General features: G+C 39.6%; 1 protein-coding gene across 1 annotated transcript in view; it reads right to left on the bottom strand.

Annotated features, from left to right (window-relative positions):
- The window catches only part of PTPRR (protein tyrosine phosphatase receptor type R), a 157,790-nt gene that overhangs the window by 20,792 nt on the left and 117,240 nt on the right, over window positions 1-19,758 (bottom strand). Inside the window, exons 7-10 of the mRNA XM_074825441.1 lie at window positions 17,127-17,313; window positions 10,103-10,187; window positions 3,146-3,225; window positions 723-860 (exon numbers count right to left, since the gene is read on the bottom strand). Coding sequence (XP_074681542.1) covers window positions 723-860; window positions 3,146-3,225; window positions 10,103-10,187; window positions 17,127-17,313 — 490 coding nt within the window. The remainder of the gene's footprint in view (window positions 1-722; window positions 861-3,145; window positions 3,226-10,102; window positions 10,188-17,126; window positions 17,314-19,758) is intronic.

Below are 19,758 nucleotides of genomic sequence, written 5' to 3'. Positions count from 1 at the left end.
AAACGACTTCTTTTAACATTCAGTCTTCCAGAACAGAGCTTTGTGTTGGCCCTCTGCATGGGAGAGTGATTTTTGTTCCTAATGTCTGGCAGTCACAAATATGGACTCTGGCAATATCAAGGAAAGCCTGACAATCAATCCAAAAGTCCCAGAATGTATTACAGGCAGTTAGATGGCCATTAGCAATTAAAATGCAATTGCCATCTCTACTTGGTACTAAGGTAAAGAGCCATGTGTTTTCATCCTGGCTAAGTCCCTCCATGGTATTGGCATTTGGGAGCCCAAACTGTATTTCTGGGATGGTCCAGAAGGTTTGTAGTCTCTGGAATGGATTAAAAATCTGCCATTATAGCAAAGTGCAAACTTCAACCATGTCAGGGAACCTCTAATCATAACCCTAACCATATATTCTTTATATACCAGAAAGTAACAAGAAGTACAGAGGTGACCAACAGATAAATGAGGTATTTCTTAAAAAATTGTGAACCCAACAGCACATATCTAGAAAATGGAATTATTTTTTGTCTTTTTTAAATACATCTCTTATGATTGCTATGCAATTGCAGTTGGTATATTTGGCTACCCCAACATTACTTTTCAGATTTCCCATTACCCGAGTGCTTAAGAGCTGGTTATCTGCTAGCTTCCTTCCATATCTGCTAAGGTTCTTTCTACAGTACACAGCCATAGGAAAAATTTCTCAGTTTGGCTAGTTGTCATACCTCATTTTTTTCTTTCAGCTTTGTGATCATAACAATGACAGGGCTGTCTTCTTGCCAAACCATCTGCCAGAAATCATTCACGGTATTAATCATGGGTCCCTGAGTTGCAATGAAAGCCTTCTCTTTACCTCCATATCCCTGGTTTAGAAACAGACACAAAAGCATTTACTTTAAATTCATGTGGTCAATCAAAATTGCATGTGAATGTTCTAAAAGAGCAGAAAAAGGAATCTGAAATTAAAAAAACCCCACAACAGTATTTGTACTGAAAGCAGTTATGACTAACAGTAGAGCAGATCAGAAATTTTTCAGTAGAACAGTTTTTCCTCTGGAAACTACTGATTCAATGGACCAAAATGGTCCTAAGAATACATCAGTCCCTCTCAGATTTCCCTGCTTCCTTGGCTTCTTCTAGCTTACTCTGTTCTCTAAGTTGTTGGGGCTTTCCATCATCCAGTGGTACTTCATGATTTATACTGCTGCAGTGTTTACAAGATAGTTTACAGTCAACAAGCCACAGAAAAAAAATGAGAACTATACAACTGGTTTCTATGAAGACTCATGACAGGAAAAAAGATTTTAAAATACATGAATGCTTGTGGAGTCAAAGACTCTGCTATTCATCTTTGCTAAGGGAGAAGTGTTTTTATAAGACCTTATAGGAGGGACACCATATCAGTATAGGCAGCCCCAAGTAACACAAGTGTAAGGAGGTCAAAGAAAGGTCAGGCAAACAGTGAGGAAGCAGAGGAAAGGGAAAGGCAAGAAGAAATGGGAAAAACAAGAGACTGCCTCCTTATTTTTCAGGTGAGAAGGAGAACTTATGAGTCTGTGCAGTGATAGGGTACCCAACAGTAATGCATATCAGGAGACCCTGGCAATGTCTGAAGGGGTTGAGTGAATGAAAAATGGCTGGAGGTGGTATGGCAGCCTCTAGCCATGGGTCTTCCTTTTGGATGCCTTTCTCCCTGACAGCTGTTACTCATTGTGTGAACCAAGGGGATAGATCCTCAGCTGTAATAAACAGTCCTCCTTCTACTTACCAATCTGCCTGAACATACTTTATCCAGGACAGGTCTGTCAGGATTGCAGCAAGCCTAATGATATTGCATACATGGATGTAAAATTTTATTTCATCATTGGGTTGCATTTTTTCTGCAGTTGCTGACAGTTCGACCACCGTTAGCAGCAGGAGAAATCACCATATGTTGGCCTGAAGGGTGGTGGCATGGGGAAAAGGGAGACCTCAGAGGACTCAAAGCATGGCCTGGCTGATGGAAAAGTTGGTCTCCAGAGAGAAGTGCTCTGCTTAGTTACAGGATGATGCCTTTCATACAAAACACTGAAAGTACAGGATGTAAAGTGAGGCAGGGTAAGGGGCATGGGGGATGTGTACGTATATATTCATGTACTGTTATTTAAATAAGCAAGAGCTTATTGTAGAGCTCTGGGGCCAAATTTCAGTTGCACTGTTACATTTATTGCAGCTGAGGAGATGTTGGGGGATATGGTGTAGGGGAGAACTTTGTAGAGTAGGGCTGATGGTTGGACTTGATGATCCCAAGGGTTTTTTCCAACCTGAATGATTCTGTGATTCTGTGATTTAATTTTGCAGGTAGAGGACTACACTCCTGAAACATGACTGAAGTAGTTTCTTAGTAGTCTATTCAGCATACACTGTGCCACGAGTTCAAGAAGACTCTGTGTGTGTGTGATCAAGGATTATAACACCACTGACACTTAGAAATAATGCCTTCCCACATGGTTTATGCTGGTAAGGTCTTTGTATCATGTAACCATTCAATACAAGGAGTAAAATGTGAATGAATGTCTGTGCTGGTGCACATGTGTATATTTAACACATCTGCTCATGCTCCTTTTCACAAACTTCTTACAGTATTTATTTAATTACTTAACTGATGATTTTAGGACTATCAATTGATATAGCTATGCATGAAAAAAAAACACATCACCACTGAACTTGGTGGTGGATAACATGACTGCGATGTGCAACCATACAGCTTATGTTGCTGTTGACACTCATCTTCTCTTTATCAAAATACCAGTACCTTTGTCACTGTTAAAAGGTAACCCTCTTTTCCTTGCTATACGGCAGTAGGACAACATTAAATGGTAAATACTGAAGTAAACAAATAGTAATGCATGTGTTTCTTAATGTTTTTTATAAACTATTTGATAAATTGTTTTCTTACTGCAACCATTTTAGTACATTCATGGCTCTGTGGTCTTTGTTACAAGCAGCTCATGAAACTATTTCTATCACATCAATGTAGACAAAAAGATTAGGAATTATCAGTGAAGATGGGTAGGAATAAAATGAGTGGCACCTTGGCAAAATCAGCTATTCATGTGGAAAATCAAATATTGTCTCAAAAGCACATGAAGAGCGTACATTTACTTACCCTAATGTAGTTAGCATTTATGTAGGTACTCAAGGAGTCAGATGGATTTTTTGGTTTCAAATACACTCTGCTTAGAGGATCTGAGAGCACAAGGAAGATGGAAATTGAAAAGAAAACCCATAATTAGAAGATTTCTATAGAGAATCAAAGGCTTGTTGAAGAAAATAATCTACTGTTATTCAGGTTTGTCAAACACTAAAGCATTAGGCATCAAATTCTTCCCTCTGCAAAAGATCATCATGTGTAACTAAGGTACACCTATACTGCACAATGGTTGGACTGTGTAGAAGTATCTCGGCAAGCTGTGGGCATTGAAGCAACACTATCAGGTCCTGGCAATGTTCAGCAAGGTCTAGTCTGCCTGTGTTGAGTATCAACCTGACCTGGCTAGACTGTCTCTGAAACCTGTGTCATATCATTGTACAATGTCAGATAATTACACTAAGTCCTTTGGATTCAACTTTGACATCTTTGCCTGAAGTTGTACCGTTCCAATGATTACAGTTGGATTTAAATAAAGGAAAGCTCCCTCTGCCCAGGATGATATCAGCTATGTGCTTTTTATACCAATTCAAGTTCACTGGAAGGGGCTCGAGTATGTAATCCATATGCTTCCCTTCAGTCCTGTGTTCTCATCTGACACAATTTGTGACCACTCATGTGTACTAGACTGGAGACATAGTGCCAAAATACAGGAACATTTTCCTTCACACTCTTCTTTCCTTCACTGTCTTGGATGTTCTAGAATGGAGTGGAGGCCAGAAGTGTTGAGCTGGGGGGTTTCTAAATTCCTCCTGCAAAGGAAGTTTCTGCTTGCTCATTTGTGATGATGTGATCCCCCACGTATTACCCTTTTGGAATTAAAGCCAGTAAATTCTCTATTACACAGTGTAACAGAAAGGGATAAGGAGAAGGGGAGTGAGGTGCCTATGTTGTGACTGTCTAGGGCACATTTTGACTTGCTTCACACCTTTTCTGAAAAACTATTCTACTGTTAACAAAATGATATGGAAATATTTCTGTACTGAAAAAGAAATTTTCTTCTGGCAATTTGCTTAAATAATTAATTAGAATCAGCAGCTTTTTGACAGTATACAGACACCTATTTGTTTGGAAATAGTCTCTGGATAGCTGCTCTGCCAAGTACAGCCTAGGCAATGTGTTCAAAGATACATATGTGGATGCTGAACTGGAGAGTGGTAAGAAAACACTATTTATTATGTTGCCCTGCTGTTTACACGAGAAATATATACTTGATGTACATATGCTGTAGCAGAACGTGGTATTTTCAGAGTTGCTTTTGGATTTCTTTTGTGACTTTTCATCCTGTTCCTAAGAACAAGATAAAACCTTTGCAAAAAAAGGAAGAGGAGGGATGATTTCAAACATACTTTATGTCCTTTTCCCACTGGAGGTCACAGGAGTGACTTGGACAGGAGTGGAGCCTTTGCAGGACCCAGGCTGGTGTTCTGAAAGTATGTTTCTTAAAATGTGCAAATGACTTCTAGTTCAAAGTCTGGTCATGGAAGTCTTGTCCTCTGAGTTAACAGCACAACATGAACCCTAGTTAGCTTGTGTTAAAATCTCTTTGTACTAGCTTTCCCAGCTTTTTCACTTAGAGCTTTTTTTTCCCCTTAACAATATGAGGACAGGAAACCTCTCATTCCTTTTAGCACACAGTGATTATTAGCCATTTCCACAAATGCCTCAGGCTACGTGGCCTTGAAAAAACACCCGCTTCCTCTAGCTCACACAATGCCTCTGATTCTGGTGTAGCTTGACCCCTACCTTAAAAAACCTCTTCCAAGCAGACTCAACATCCAGTTTAATTACCATGTCTTGAGATTAATATCTGTTAGTAAGGAGCAGCTAAATCAGTTTCACAATTTCTGAGACCTCCTTCCAATTCCAATCAATGAAATAAACACTGCTTCAGAATGGGAATCTTTTATAAATTAACAGTCCTGATCAGTTATGAAATAGGTAAGTGCTGTAAACTCAGCTCTGAAATGAGGAAAACCCAAGTGCCGCTGAAGATCCATAGCCACTAAGGAATCATCAGACACAAATGGAAGTAATTAGCTTCCTCCTGAATGACAAATATCTTGGAGGTAATAATCTTTTCCTCAAGGATGGCAAAGTCTGAGAGTCTGAAGCTACAGTAGAAAGACACAGATGGTGGCTGCAAGGCTGAATTCATCAATGTTTGTAAAGCATCTTGAAACGCAGCAGAGCTGTTAAGCACTTATAATTACTAATAAAAAAATGTCTCCTACAATTTTGATGGAGGCGAAATTACTGCTGTTTTCTTCCATGTATCTAGGAAGTCTGGAATAGCTCTCTCATTTGAGTAGAAAAAGCTTCCTCTAACTACATCTTTAACAAATTAATACTGGCCTGAATTTACCAGGCTGGAGGAATAGGAGTGTGTTAAAGGGGCTGTAGCTTGCCCCCATGAGGCTCCCCAGTGCAGGGAACAAGCTGGGCTATCTGGTGGCACTGTTTGACAGACTCGCCCACTGGCATCCATACTGGAGTTCATCCATTCCATGAACACCACTTTGTCATAAAGACCCAGGGCTTTGTCCCATTGCAAGGGCTGTATTTGTTGTACAGTGGGTATGATGTGCTGTGGTCATTTTTTCTTCTTCCATTTCGACTGCTACTGTGTTCTGAATTCTTTAGAGCATGGGTATGTTCACATTTGTACCACTTCCAACATAAGTCATTTGCTATTCCTAGTCCAGTCCTAGTTGCCTTACCAGCAGTAGGACTGAAATACTGTAAGAAGGGCTGTCCTTAAGGTATTTCTATTTTGTGAGCAGGAAAGGAAGATGAAAATTTTGTGAGGCAGTGTGAGTGCTCTCACACTTGCAGCCCAAAAGATCATAAATCTTTCAGATATTGAAACATTTTGAAATCCATCAACCCCTATTTTGCCTGTTTTTGCTTGCAGTCTATAAATGAATTATGGATACTGGTATTATTTGGTAAACATTGTAACACAGAACAGGGAAGAACCGTACCAGACTGCATTCCCAATCTCTGCCAGGTGGGAGAATAGGCTATTAGACTTGCAAAATACAACTGCCTCAAAATACCTCATGTATAAAACACCTGTAAACTATGCATCCATTTTTAATCTCATCTGAATAATTTCCTGGCACTTCCAATATAATCCAGGATTTTCAATGGAAAATTTAACAGATTTATCATGGTGAGTGCTTCTGCATTTTAAAACAGACTTTAGCATTACAAAATAAAGATACATTCATGCAAAGGCAATCTTTCTTATCTACTGAAAATCAGGTTTGTCTAATATCCATTTACATTTTTAACTATACAGTCTAACATATATCAATTATTATAGTACATCAATAATTATAATACATTATAGATGTTATGATACTGGTGACCACAACTAGGACACATTTTGTTGACTCACATGGATATACAAAAATGCTTTAATGAATCCATGTCGAATTCCACTAAGATTAAACAGTTTATCATCTCCTTCTGCTTTGTAAATATGCTTTTTTTTCTTTAGTCTTTGAAAACCTGCTGGTGATCCTATTGCCTTCATTAGGAAGCAGGACTGGAGTAAACATGACTGTAGTCAGGACTGTAGCACAAGGGGGCTTGAAAATTCTTAACATGAAGAGAACAGTTTTTCAGCATATAAGCTTGCATAATATAGTGCTTTGTTCATACCACTTAAATTTAACTTCCCCCTAGTCTTTAGCTGGAGTGCCACAGACAGTTTTAGCACAAGCACTTCAAGCAATAGCTTGCGGATTTGTGGGTGTGACCTGCCAAGTGCTTTCTACCTTCATGTTACTGTGAATCTGCTGTTCTGCTGTCAATGTTTTCATGTAGACTTTTGCCGTGAGGGTAGTCTTCAGAAAGGGGTAAGGGATGACATCCAGGTACCTTGGATGTGTTGCACACATGAAGATACCCACAGAATAGTGTTAAGCCACTTGGTCCTTTGTAAGCAAGAGCCCATGTGTGCACTGAAGCACCATGGGAATTCCGCTTCTGGTTTGATGTGGAAAAGTGAGATAGATAGGGGAAAAGATACAGGGCTTTGGAGCTGAGGTCCTGCTTCGGAGACATGTAGCATGGCCTGTAGGATACAAGCAGGCAAAAGTGAAGATGTGGAGTAAGAGGATGAGGAGGGAGCAGCAGGGCTGGTGTTTTGCCACAAGGATGTGACTGTGGTGAGAGATTAGGAAATCTGTGCACAGGACTGGGAACCTGCTCAGAGGGAGTGAGAAATGCTATAGGTGGATGGCAGAGGGAATGCAGCTGAAGATCTGGAGTGGGGTTTAACAGGACCTGTGGCTGGGGTCACAGCCAGGAGGAAAGATGGAGAAATTGCTTTTAAGAAACTGTTTAGCCACTTGCCTCTAATCCCACACTGTTCCCTTATTAGTTGTATTAGCATATTATTATAAAGCAAATAACACTTAGAAAACTTAAAGGGGCATACTAGTATTCAGATAAGAGCATTGACTATGTTATATTGCAACTGAAACATCTTTCATAGAAACGTACCATTTCCTGCACTTTATTGTTTTACATATAGAATAATTTTCATTAGGTGTTCGTTTTATTTCACATGAGTGTGTCTGGCTGGGTAGCATCTATTAACATGAACCTGTCCTCATGCACCCTGTCACAGAATTATCTCTTAGAAAATTAGAACATCCTTGACAGTGCAGAGGGTGGAGACGGCAGGAGAGCCCATTTTTAGGAGATAATAAAATAAAGCTCAAACGTCATTTGTCACCACAGGTGCCCTGATACAGGAGACTCACCCAGAGCTGGGAATGGAAAAGCTGATGTGGATGTATGAAGCAGTGGGTTGATATAATCTGAGCAGGAAACCAGGAAAGCTGTTCTATTTAATCACTCAAATCGTTTCCAAACCCTCTCAGACTGGGTGTGGGGTGTGCGAGTATTTATTATGAGCACGTGCCTCAATCCTCAGAATATCTTCTTTGAAAAAGCCTGGTGCTAACACAAAACAGACCTTTTGATTCCTGTCAAGGACGGTTACAAAGTGCCTGTCAGTGAGTAGCTGTGGTGCACACTGGCAGCGTGCTTGGACTGAAAATGTGCTGCGGAGTGAGCGGCACATCCTGGCTAACTGGAGGTGAAAACACAAAGGCATGATGGGTTCTCAAAGCTCATCAGCATCAACCATGGCCCAGCTGTTGTGTTCCGATTCAAAACACATGCTGCAGTGAAATGGGACTCATCACATTTGCAAGGTGTTGCTGAAGGCAAAGCTGATGGTGGCTGGGGCAGCTTGGATGTGAGATGATATGGGAAGGGAGAACTCCTTCCAAAAATCCATCTGTCAGGCAGAGGGAGGATTGGTGATATCCTGGCTCTGCTGCAGCTGATGGCAAAAGTCCTGCTGTCATCAAAGGGGTCAGGATTTCACCCTCCGTGTACATCTTATTGACACTGGGCCAGACCCTAAGGGACACTGAATTTTCTGATAACTTGGTATATAACTTGCATTCAGTTACTTACTTTCTTTAATTCCCTTCAACATTCCTTGGCTGCACTCAGATGCACACAGCTATCGGTTGCAATAGATGAGCTAACCTTGAAGAAAATGGAAGTTTCACTGAGGGCTGAAGGGAAGCAAGGATTCCACACAACGAGTTTCTTTCCCAGCTATGTATCACATTTCTGAGACTAATCTAATGGCTGAACACCATCAGTTTTCATCGATTTGACTGCAAGGCCTTTGTATGATGTGAATAAATTACAATGCATTCAAGGCTCGCTGAGAGAAATCTCGTCATTTAAAGTGTGTGAATTTGCATGACTAACGTATAACATAGGCCTACAAGGACATTATAGAGATGATGAGAAAACAAATTTCTAATTGATAGGATATGATGTAATTTTAAAGGTATTCCTCATTCCAATCCTAAGCAAAGGGATGTGTTTACATTTTTCTGTGGGAGTGTCCTCCAACATTCTGGATCACTGAACTTTTCCAATTTGGTGATGTCAAAATTTATAAAAACTCAACTATTCATGTCTATATTTAGTCCAATGTTAAAACTTCTGCAACCTATTTTGAAACTGAACACAAAACAAAATGATTAATAAAGGAGAAATGAAATATCTCATTATCCCCCAACAAATGTTACGAAAATGTTTGAATTTCAGAGAAACATGTATTTTGAAGGAAAACTATTCCACTGAAAAGTTTTCAGTCATCTCTAATTATAACAAAGCACTCGTTACTTGATCAGAAATAAAGAATTTGGGCCAATGAAAATCCAGCAGCAGTATAGCAAAGCAGTAACAAGTTTACAGCAATGATGAGGCAGCACTGTATGAGAGTGGTTTACTTACTAACGTAAACAGATTTCCACAAAGCCAACTGGTGCATGGAGAAGAGAAAAAAAAAAAACAGCAGAGGACTTATAAAGAAGGAAATCCAGTGCAAGAAGGGATAGGATGCACTTGCTTTTTTTAGTCTGAGCCACTTTGTATTGGACAGGATCCCAAGTAGCCTGACCCAACCACAGGGAATTCAGTGGCTGCAAGATGGTGTGGGCTGTAATGGAGACAAAAGTATTGGTCCTCATATCCTCCAGATCAGGGGAGCTACTGCAAGGCATGGCAGACCTCTCTCTACCCATCTGCCTGAGCTGTCCTCCAAAGAAAATCAGCATGTACCCAGGCTGCATTTCAGTATGTGGTTGGGATGCTGCCAAAGTGTGTACCTACTAAGGCATCCAGCGAGAGTTCTGCACTTGCCAGTCCTACAGCACTGGGCTTTTGTATTCTTTCTACATAGACTATAAATACACTTATGAATAGGTACACAGTGATCAAAGATAAAGACAGCTAGATTTTCACAGCAATGCATTCTTAAAGCAGGATTAAATGTCATAGTAGGAAACCATGGGCTAACTCACTTACTTGGCAAAATTGTTTTATAGCGGTTTTTAGTTCCGTGACTCGGGATGTCAATTTCTTTGGGATCCACAAAATTCATTGGTATTTCCTATAAAAAATAAATTAAATCAGATTGGTGTTTCCAAAGGAGGCACGCAGGAAATTATCACCAGAAGACCATCTGCTGTTACACAACTGTCTTTTGACATCAAAGTTATTAAGAAAAAAAGTGGTTCCCACCTCAAGCCTGTCAACACCCTTCCTTTAATAAACACAGGGAGTTGCATATTGAAGGGGTGACTTCCAAGGAACACTTCTGATGAATTATTAAAAGCAAAGTTTTTACAGGATTAGGAGAGAGGTTAAAATGCACAATAGTTCTAGAAAAGTGGAGTTGAAAAGTGCAGTACTGTAGCAGAAAAGTGCAACATTTTACATAATTGGGGGAGGAACTGTCAAAATAATTAAATATTAATATATGGCAATTTTTAAAAAAAAATTTATGCAAAGCCCTTAACAATGTCGGTCAAAGACCTCACTTGCTTTTTATAGAAACTACTAGAATGAAGTGCCTTATTCTTTTGCATTCAGTGGCTCAAAAGTGAAATAAAAATCTGAAGCTATTTCTCTTGATTCTCATTTTGATCTTTCAGTGACTGATCCGCGTTGTCTTTTTTAAATACACAGATGTGCAAGTAACTAATGTGACAGTTTGCTTGAAGTTCCAAAAATACACAAATTATAAACTCTTGATCAACTGAAAATAGCTTTTTTTTTTCACGTTGTGAACATAAAAAGTAAAAATTGTCCAATTTTTTACTGAACAAAATGTTTCACTTGGTTTAAGGGGTGGAAGAATAATTTTGATTTTGAGGTCCTGAAACATTATTAGTGTTCTTACAGTTCAATAAAAACAACCCTTTGAAAATGCAAGATGAAACATGTAGGTTTTTTTTTTTTCCTGATTGTGGGGAATATCTTACCAGCCAACGCAATCTGGCAAAATCACATTAAAAATGCTTCGGTTGACTGAAATCTTCATTTTTTACTGAATGTTTTTGGACACCATTATTTAAATTATCTTACGGTAAGCTGGAATTTGATCTTCAGTAAATTAATACTTCTACTTAAAAGCACAGTCATTACTAAATACTTGAAAACTTCATTGCTAGCCTGGGACATTTATCCAAAGAGACAGTGGCATAGTGAATAATTGCCTCTTACAGACACATAGAACATGAGGAGGCACAAAAAGTAAGTTCCCACCCTATTCAGTGCAAACCTCCTTTGACTTGCACCACTGGAAAATTTACCTAAGGATTTTTCTCCAAAATCAGCTGGTTTCTAACTCCACAGGTGCAGGCCTGCCCAGGACTTTGGCATAGATGAGATGCATGGCCAATGTCCTTCAGACCCAAGCTCTGGTCCTGCCCAGCATGACTGGCTGCTTTGGTTTTTTTTAGAGGAACATGGACAAGACCCCTAACAGCTTGACAAGGATGCACCCAACAGCTTCCCCCGCTTGGTGAAGCTACCCTCTTTTCTGGTTGAAGCAAAGGCAAAGTTAAGTAAAATTTAGATAGGTTACAGTGAATTGGTTTGATTCTTTTCTGCTTCCCAACTTGGCTTCGGAACATCTTACTACATGAGGCTGCATCTTCTGTGGGTTTTTTTTATTTTTCTACCTTCTCTGCCTTATACACATGTGTTTAGTGGACCGTCTTTATTCTTCCTCTCTCCCTCACTCAGTTTCTTCCTTGATCTTTTCCTTGCTCTTCAGCTGACTCCTCAAAAGAATGACTCTCTGCTTCTCATTTCAGGCCAGCCAAAGTGTTGCTGCTAAGATAGATCTTCCTTGCAGGTACTTCACGCCATTCTTTTTCAGCTTCCTGTACTGCCATCCATATGATGCCTGTGTTACGCACAGGATCTTCTCACTTGTAAGACTCCATTCCCGCATAAACCTCACCCTCATTCTTTCAGGTCAAACCAATTCACCTCTGTCCTGATTCTGCTGTGCCTTCCTCCTCCATGGAATGAGAAAATGAGCTCCCGCACCCCCCTCATACCCACCTCTGGCTTTCACCCCCTCCCAGTGGTGACCTCTGTGAGACTCTTTCCCTTGGTCCTTGGGCTCCGAATTGTCCTACTAGTTCTGATATGGGCTAGTGGCTGACCTAGAGCTTCCCTGGTTCAGTTCTGGCTTAGTATAAACACCATCAGGGCATGTCTTCTGAAAGGTTTCCCTGCTGAACTACATACCAACTGAGAGTGAGCAATATGTTAAGCCTGTGTTTAATATGATCTACAAAGACTGGAAAAAGATGTGTGAGGATGAGTCCTCTGCCTGCGCAACAAGAGCCAGTGGTCAGTGGGGCTCTTCCAGTTGCCTGGCTGTCTCCTTCTCGATGCCTGCTGAAATTTTAAAATAGTTCATTAGTTGACGAATTACTGACAGATGCAGAAATGCCACTGAGTTGAAAACAGAAACTCATTTCTCTGGGCCAACAAGGTCAATTAATAATATTAATCACTTACATCCTGTAAACACTTTCTAGTCAGTGGACTCCTCCCAGTAGTACTTGGTGGGGTCAAGGGCACAGACAGAAATCTGACAATACACCGTGGATCACATCCACAGACAAGTCACTTTTATTCAGAAACTGTCTGTGAAAAGCAAGAGATTATTCCAGAAAAAATCCCAGGATATTATGGGGATAACGTTCTTGCTACCATGGGGAAAAATAAGCTCAGCAGATTGCAAATAGCATGAACATGTGCAAATTAGCATACAAAGTCTGTAGCTATGTAGGCAACATAGTTATTAAACTTATATATGTATTATATATAATTAAATAATTCATGCTCAGTTGCATGCATGCAATTATAGATGCATATGTGTATATGTCTTTGTTCACGGGCTACTTCATCTCTCTGGGCTGTACTCTCCTAATAACAGCTCTTCTGGCTCACATTAGCGTTTGAATGCTACAACTGTTCATACACTTGAAGAGATATGATTTGGGTTTCTGAAAGCACTCAAGAAAATGTGGCAAAATTTAGGAAAATTCAGGCAGGTATTCATTATACCCATCCCTCCATTTCTATGAGAAGCAAATTTTATAGATTTAACAATCTGGCACTTTCCCATATAGCTCAATACAGACATTTCAGTATTTTGGGAATAATGAATTTTTCTGTTCTGTCACCAACTTCAGACATTCTGTCTTTTGAATAGCAGCAGCTCAGGCTACTGAAGAAGTATATGCTGGACAATTTATGTTTCTTCCTCATTGCAACTCAGGTATATTCTCCCAAGTAAAAGTAGCCAACCTTTTTGTCAGCATTTAAAAAAAAAAAAGGAAAATAGCTCTTTTTTCTTAAAATGTATTATGGAAAAATATTTTGATGGTAACTTACTTTTTCTAACAACAAAAAAATAAAGTTAATGCCCCCTTAATTGTTAATCAAGAATTTAAATGTTAATTAAAGAACTAAAAAAAACCCAAAACTGCTCATGATTCAATTTTTCATTGAAAACTTTGAACATTTCTCCACTTTTTGCACACTTGGAACGCTTTCATGTGAACTAATAATTTTAGTCTCAAGAAGACTGTCCTTTTGCATTTCTTTAGCTAGATAAAGCAACCTGAGTGAGCAGAACAAGTGAGGGTTATAGACTGCGTTCTTTGCATGCCTCAAGTTCCTACTAAAGCTATTATCTGTATCAAGGAGGGTATTAGATACTGTTCAACAGCTTCATCTTAAAGCACATTTTAAAAACTGCTTCAAAAATGGAATACAGAAGTGATGATCTTTTCAATAAAATTATTTGGAAACACTGAATGGCCAAAGTCTTGCTGTGCCCCCCAGAGGGACAAATAAAATGTTGAGTCTCTATTGCCCCAAAGCTGCGCACAGATGCTGTGTGAGAGGATTTGGGTAAACAGGATTCTTTGGAGGTGCCAAGTTGCCTGTACAAACTGACTCCTAACATGGGGGGTTTAAGCATGATGGAGTTATTTCTTCTAGCTTTCCTGCCTAAGCAGCAGAATGGCAGAGAACCAATGGCATGACGGGTGATAAAAGTATGTTGGATGCTTATAATTTTTTCCATGTACGCTGTCTGACCAATTTTTGGTAAAACAACTGAGGGATTTACTTTTCTTAAGTAAATGACTTTGACTGTAAACCCTGTTTTTTTAAGGGTGAATAAAAGGACTGCTTTGTAGGATGCCTTTTTTCATAATGAAAAACTGTTTTTAGAGTAAGATGGCACTCATCATCTATTCTGTTGACTTAAACGTACAAACTGAAAACAAAATGAAACCTGAGGGATCACGTGCTCTGGCATGTGTAATAACTGAATTGTTTGTATGTCTTTGTTAGACCCGTAGTATGCTCAAGGGGTTGTATAGCTCTTCCTGCTCTTACATGACTTGTTAGGATACACATTCCTTTGTGGCTCTATTTATTAAACTAAATTTATTAATGTGGTAGTTTAGGCCCTGCCGGGACCCGAGACCACATTGCCGCTGCCCCTCCCCCACCCTCATACCGGACGGGCCAGGGAGTGAAATACAAATCCCGGGGCTGAGATAAGGAAAAATTTAATACAACAGTGTAACAGCAACAAACTGAGCAACAACAATAACAATAACAGTAATAACAATGAACAGAACAAGAGATATACCGCACGGATACAGCAGTGAGGGGACTGACCTGGACCAAAAACCGTCCCTGCTCTTCCCGTGCTTGGGCACCCCAACCTGGTCAGCATGGTATCGAATAACCCGGCTAGAGCTCCCTCCCCACTGCTGGGGAAACTTAACCCTATCCTAGCTGAACCAGGACAATTAAACAAGTCTTAAAAAGCTTTGCTTGTTTAGTTTAGTTTGCTAATGAGTTGTAAAAGCTAAAAAAGTTCGGCTAAGGTTGGTTGGGGTAGTTGGTTATGTTAGGTTCCTCCTCTCCGGTACCCTCTGACAGCAGTTGGTAGCGAGGCATCTGGGGGAACTGGAACAGGACAAGCTTTTCTTTGTATTGCACTAGTCACCTGATACTGTTCTTTTAGCATGAAAAACCATAAGTAATCACTCCATATTCACCTTCTCCTTGCTATTATGATTTTATAGGCTTCTGTTACAGGCTCTCACAGTCTCTTTTCTAGGCAGAATAGTCCTTGTCTATTTAGTATCTCGTGATACAGAAGCTGCTCTAGTCTCTGATTACGTTCACCGTACCTCTGTATGTGCTTCAAGATGGAGAGATCAGAGCAGCATGCAGTTGTGAATGCAATATAGATTTTTCCAATGTCATAAAGATGTTTTCTATATTATTCTCTAGTTCTTTTCCCAAGTTTCTTAGCTTTGTTTTTCAGAACTCATCAAAGCATAAAAAACTATTTTCTTGCAAATGCATAACATCTTATTTATCAACCCTGAATTTCCTCTGCCTTATCACCATCATATAATCCTTCTGTAATTTCTTTGAAGTCTATTTTTAATTTTACTACCTTTGGTAATTCAGTATTACGATCAAACTTTGCCACCTTACTATTTATTCTTTTTTCCAGATGACTTAAGAGGATCTTGATTGGTCAGTATCAGCTCCAGAACAGATGCCTCTGGGACTCCACTGGTGACACCCTTTTACTCTGAGAAGCAACCAATCCTTCCAGTGCTACACAAAGTTGATTATTCCCCACTGTATTGCATTTGTTCATATATCTATTGGCTTCTTTAATATATTTCTTTTCAATTTCTCTGATTTAGACATCAGATTTCTAGGCCTGCACTTCTCCAGATTTCTTCTGGACCCCATCTGAAAAACTCGTTACCTCCAGCCCTCTAATTCCTCAGCTGCTGGGGCCCAAGTGCTAGGTTACATCTGCCCAGTTAATACATCAATAATTGCATATAAAAACTCCTTTAGGATTCCTGGGTGAATACAAGCTTATTCCAGTGAATAATGAAAATGAATAAGAATAATACTAGCTTATTCTTATTCATTTTACTGATTTGTTCTAGAATCTCATACATTAACGCTTCAATATCAGACATATCCTCCAGTGACCTGATCTATTCCTGCCACAGAGGTAGGAAATTCCCTAAGTTCTTCTGTGATCAACACAAAAGCAAAGAATGCAGTCACCTCTCTCCTATTGCTTCAACTTCTCTAAATCCCTTTTCTACCCTTTTGATCATCTATTGATCCTTGTATTCTTTGATAAGCTTCGTGCTTTGATCTATTTAAAAATGAAGTTATGAGGGTTTTTTTTTTAATTCAAAACCTTTTTTGGCCTGCCTTATTCAGCTTTCACATTCAACTGGTTTCAGTTTATGCTCTGTTCTATTTCCCTTTTGTAAAAAGTGTCTCCTTATTGCTGATAGCCTCTTTCATCTGGCTGTTTTTCAGGTCTTCTTCAAGTAGTATGTAATAATATGTTTTCCCTGACTGAGTTTTTCTGTTCTGACTTGTTTCTATCTAGCCACTCTCTTCATTTTAGATTCTTACCCTTTTTATTATTAAATACACTTGTAGGACACATCAGGTTTTTTGGTCTTGAGTACATTAGGCTTGCTGTATGGAGTGCTTGTTAAAGATATTTTTGACTGACTGACTGTGGGTGTCTCTGCTCCAAAAAGTCATTTATAGTGACTAAAAATCTAGTCTTCAAATTGCAAACATACATGATGTTTACATGAGAATAAACAAAATCTTCAATTATTACTGTGTTTTCTGTCATCATAGCCTTTATGATCTCTTTGAAACTGTCACAGTGTTACAGTCCTGTTTGTACTATAGCTCTAATATGACATTTATCCTGTCTATGAATGGAACTTCAAACCAAGAGGAATCTGTATTATCCATTATTTACCTGTCTTTAGTGCATAAACATAAAACACCATCTTGAAACTATCTAATCTGCCCTTTGGAAATTATTTGTACTTTGACATTACAGTGATCCCCAGTTAGTTTTTCCACATGGTTTCTGTTGCACCAGTTATGTCAAAAATCCTCATTTAAAGCTTGTTGTTAAACTCACCATGAATTCTGTTTGAAGTAAATGAGAACATGCAACTGCATCTTGAAGCTGCTGCCTTGTCAGGACACGGCCGGCTGACTGTAGGTATTCCATTGCTACTTTTTCTCGTGGGGTTGGCACAGCGACGAAAGGTTCAACACTTCCCAAACTGCTCATATCCAAAGTCAGTGAGACATTGGATCCTCGTCTGCGTTACAAAATAATTAAAACAGTTCTATCAGATCTGTGTTACTGTAAGTCCCATACTCATGCAGCTGATCCTGAGTTATTTATGCACCCTGACTTTCTGTACAGTCACTGGGAGATTTGAGTCTGCAAAGACTGCAAGACTGGTTTCACTGGAAGCACTGGGTGGACAGAAAACCAAGATTTTACATATCATCCTACCTCCTGAATATAACAACGAATGCTGCAAGAACAGTGTGCTAGGGATTTGGATTATTCTTAGAAGTAGAAACTGCTCCCTATATGCTACTTAATTGTTATGGATGTCAAATGTGAAAGTGATATCATGGTAAGTAAGAAATGTTTCACAGAAAAAAAAGGGGATATAGTTCTGATACATATAACAACCTGGAAATAAATTCACAGTTATGCTGGCTATACGTTTAAGAATCTACTCAAATTAAATATACAGAAAGGAGGGGGAAAATGTGATAAAATCAGCAGAGATAAGTGGAAAGGCAGTGCAAACATTGTGACTATCAAGACAGTGGATAATGTCTCATGTTAGATAGGAGACAAGGGAGAGACAATAAACCACAATGAATAAGCTGCATCCCAGGAGGAGGAATGGTCACAGACTTAGAGGGGTTATTCAGAAATGCCTAACTTCTCTTGCAGGACAATCAAATTTATCAACATTTCACTTTTCTACAGGAAAATAAAATTGGATTCAACACCTTTGAGCCATGAAAATACAAATAAAGCACACTTCTGTGTGCTTGGTACAAGCACTATTGTTTTTGCTGCTTTATCCAAACAACACTTAAGAAAACTGTCTTTTTTCATAGTTTCAACCCATTGATCAAATGTTACCTAGTCAACCTTTAACTTTAGGCATATTGATTGCAGTAAATCCATGCTCTGTGAATTGTGATGACTAAACACACATCTGTAGGCATTAATCAAAATTTCTGTGTTTACTAATCAGAAATCAGTACTGTAAGACTGTAAGATTCAGCTACAGGTGCCCAGCTCAGCGTAATCGTCTCTAACATTTACCAAGCAGCTATGCACACAGAGAGACATGACAAGGCAAGTTTCATTCCTATCCCTGCACATTATCATCTCTATGTTAATGTATGCTTACAGGGGAGTTCTTTAAGTTATTAGTTGCTCTACCATGCTTGGATATATGCAACTACAACATAAAATCTCTGTCTCAAGTCTCTCCTAATAGTCATCCTGCTAGATGAGAATACAGCTCTACACCTTGACAGTGATTAACCATTTACTGTTTAATCTATTATCCAGTGACTCCAGTTTTCCTGCTAGGACTTTGCATGGTTGGATGCATTTCTTACCAGCAGGGGAACTCCCACTGGGTGAGTGTGACTGCACACTGTTCTGGACATTGGGATGTTGTTAAGATACAATATCTCTTTTACAGTAATACCACATATTATTATAAATATCATACAGACATCATCAGATATTATCTATGAGGCAAGTGCTATTAATATTGGGGGAATCCTTTCCTCTAGTCTGCAGCAAAAGTAGCTTGTGTTAATACTTGCTCTTTATTGCCCTTTCATTATTTATTGGTGGCCCATAGGTATTTGTATGCACATATATTTGAGCAAATTACTTGTCTTTTCAGACACTGTGACTCCTTACTTAGTGCTGGTGTTGCTGTTCTGTTTTCTGATCTTCTTCAACCAGAATAAGTACTCTTAGGGTTTATTGCTTTCTTCTTTGTAACCATCTGAACATAACACTCTTTTTTTGTGTGACACAACTTTGATGCATTTCCCTTCCTCTTATACATGTCAGCAGGTCCTTCACTAATTTTATTTTAAATTAAACCATTTCTATCATGTCAGTCTGCATGAATAGAAATTACTTCAGTCACTCACCTGTCACTTAGCAGAACACAAAGCAACAATGGCCAAGAGACAAGACCACCTGGTGGAATTGGTGAATCTCCGTAAGTGTTCATAAGCCTATTTCAGCTTAGGTGACGGGTGGGTGATAGCAAGAGCTTTGCTGCCCAGGCCCACAGATGGTAACAGTGAGTCAGCAACAGAAGCAGAAGTGGGAGAGGCAAGATGGAGCCGAGGCGGCCCCAGGCAGCTGGCTGCCTCCAGGGGTAGATGGGGACAATTTCTGTTGACAGAGGGAAGTAGGTGGGGTATGATTCTGCTAATTTTGCTAGGAGGTAGGCAGAAGTGAAATAGCACCCTGAGCAGAAATGACTAGTAACTGACATATGCTTAGACTACCAGTAGTGCTCTGTGGCTTGCTACACACCCTGCATCGCACCAAAGCCCCAGTCAACAGTACCAGAGGTCATACCCAAACCCAGAGCCGTGACAACCTGGGAGGTGGGCACGCTGTGAGCTGGCTGTGGTGGCCGCTTTCTGCCGGACCCAGGAGAGTCCTAGCTGATGTACCCATCCCAGCTCCCCTG

Source organism: Strix aluco, chromosome 5 (genome assembly GCF_031877795.1).
Source record: "Strix aluco isolate bStrAlu1 chromosome 5, bStrAlu1.hap1, whole genome shotgun sequence".
Taxonomy (NCBI): Eukaryota; Metazoa; Chordata; class Aves; order Strigiformes; family Strigidae; genus Strix; species Strix aluco.
This window is presented reverse-complemented; position numbering and strand designations above follow the sequence as displayed.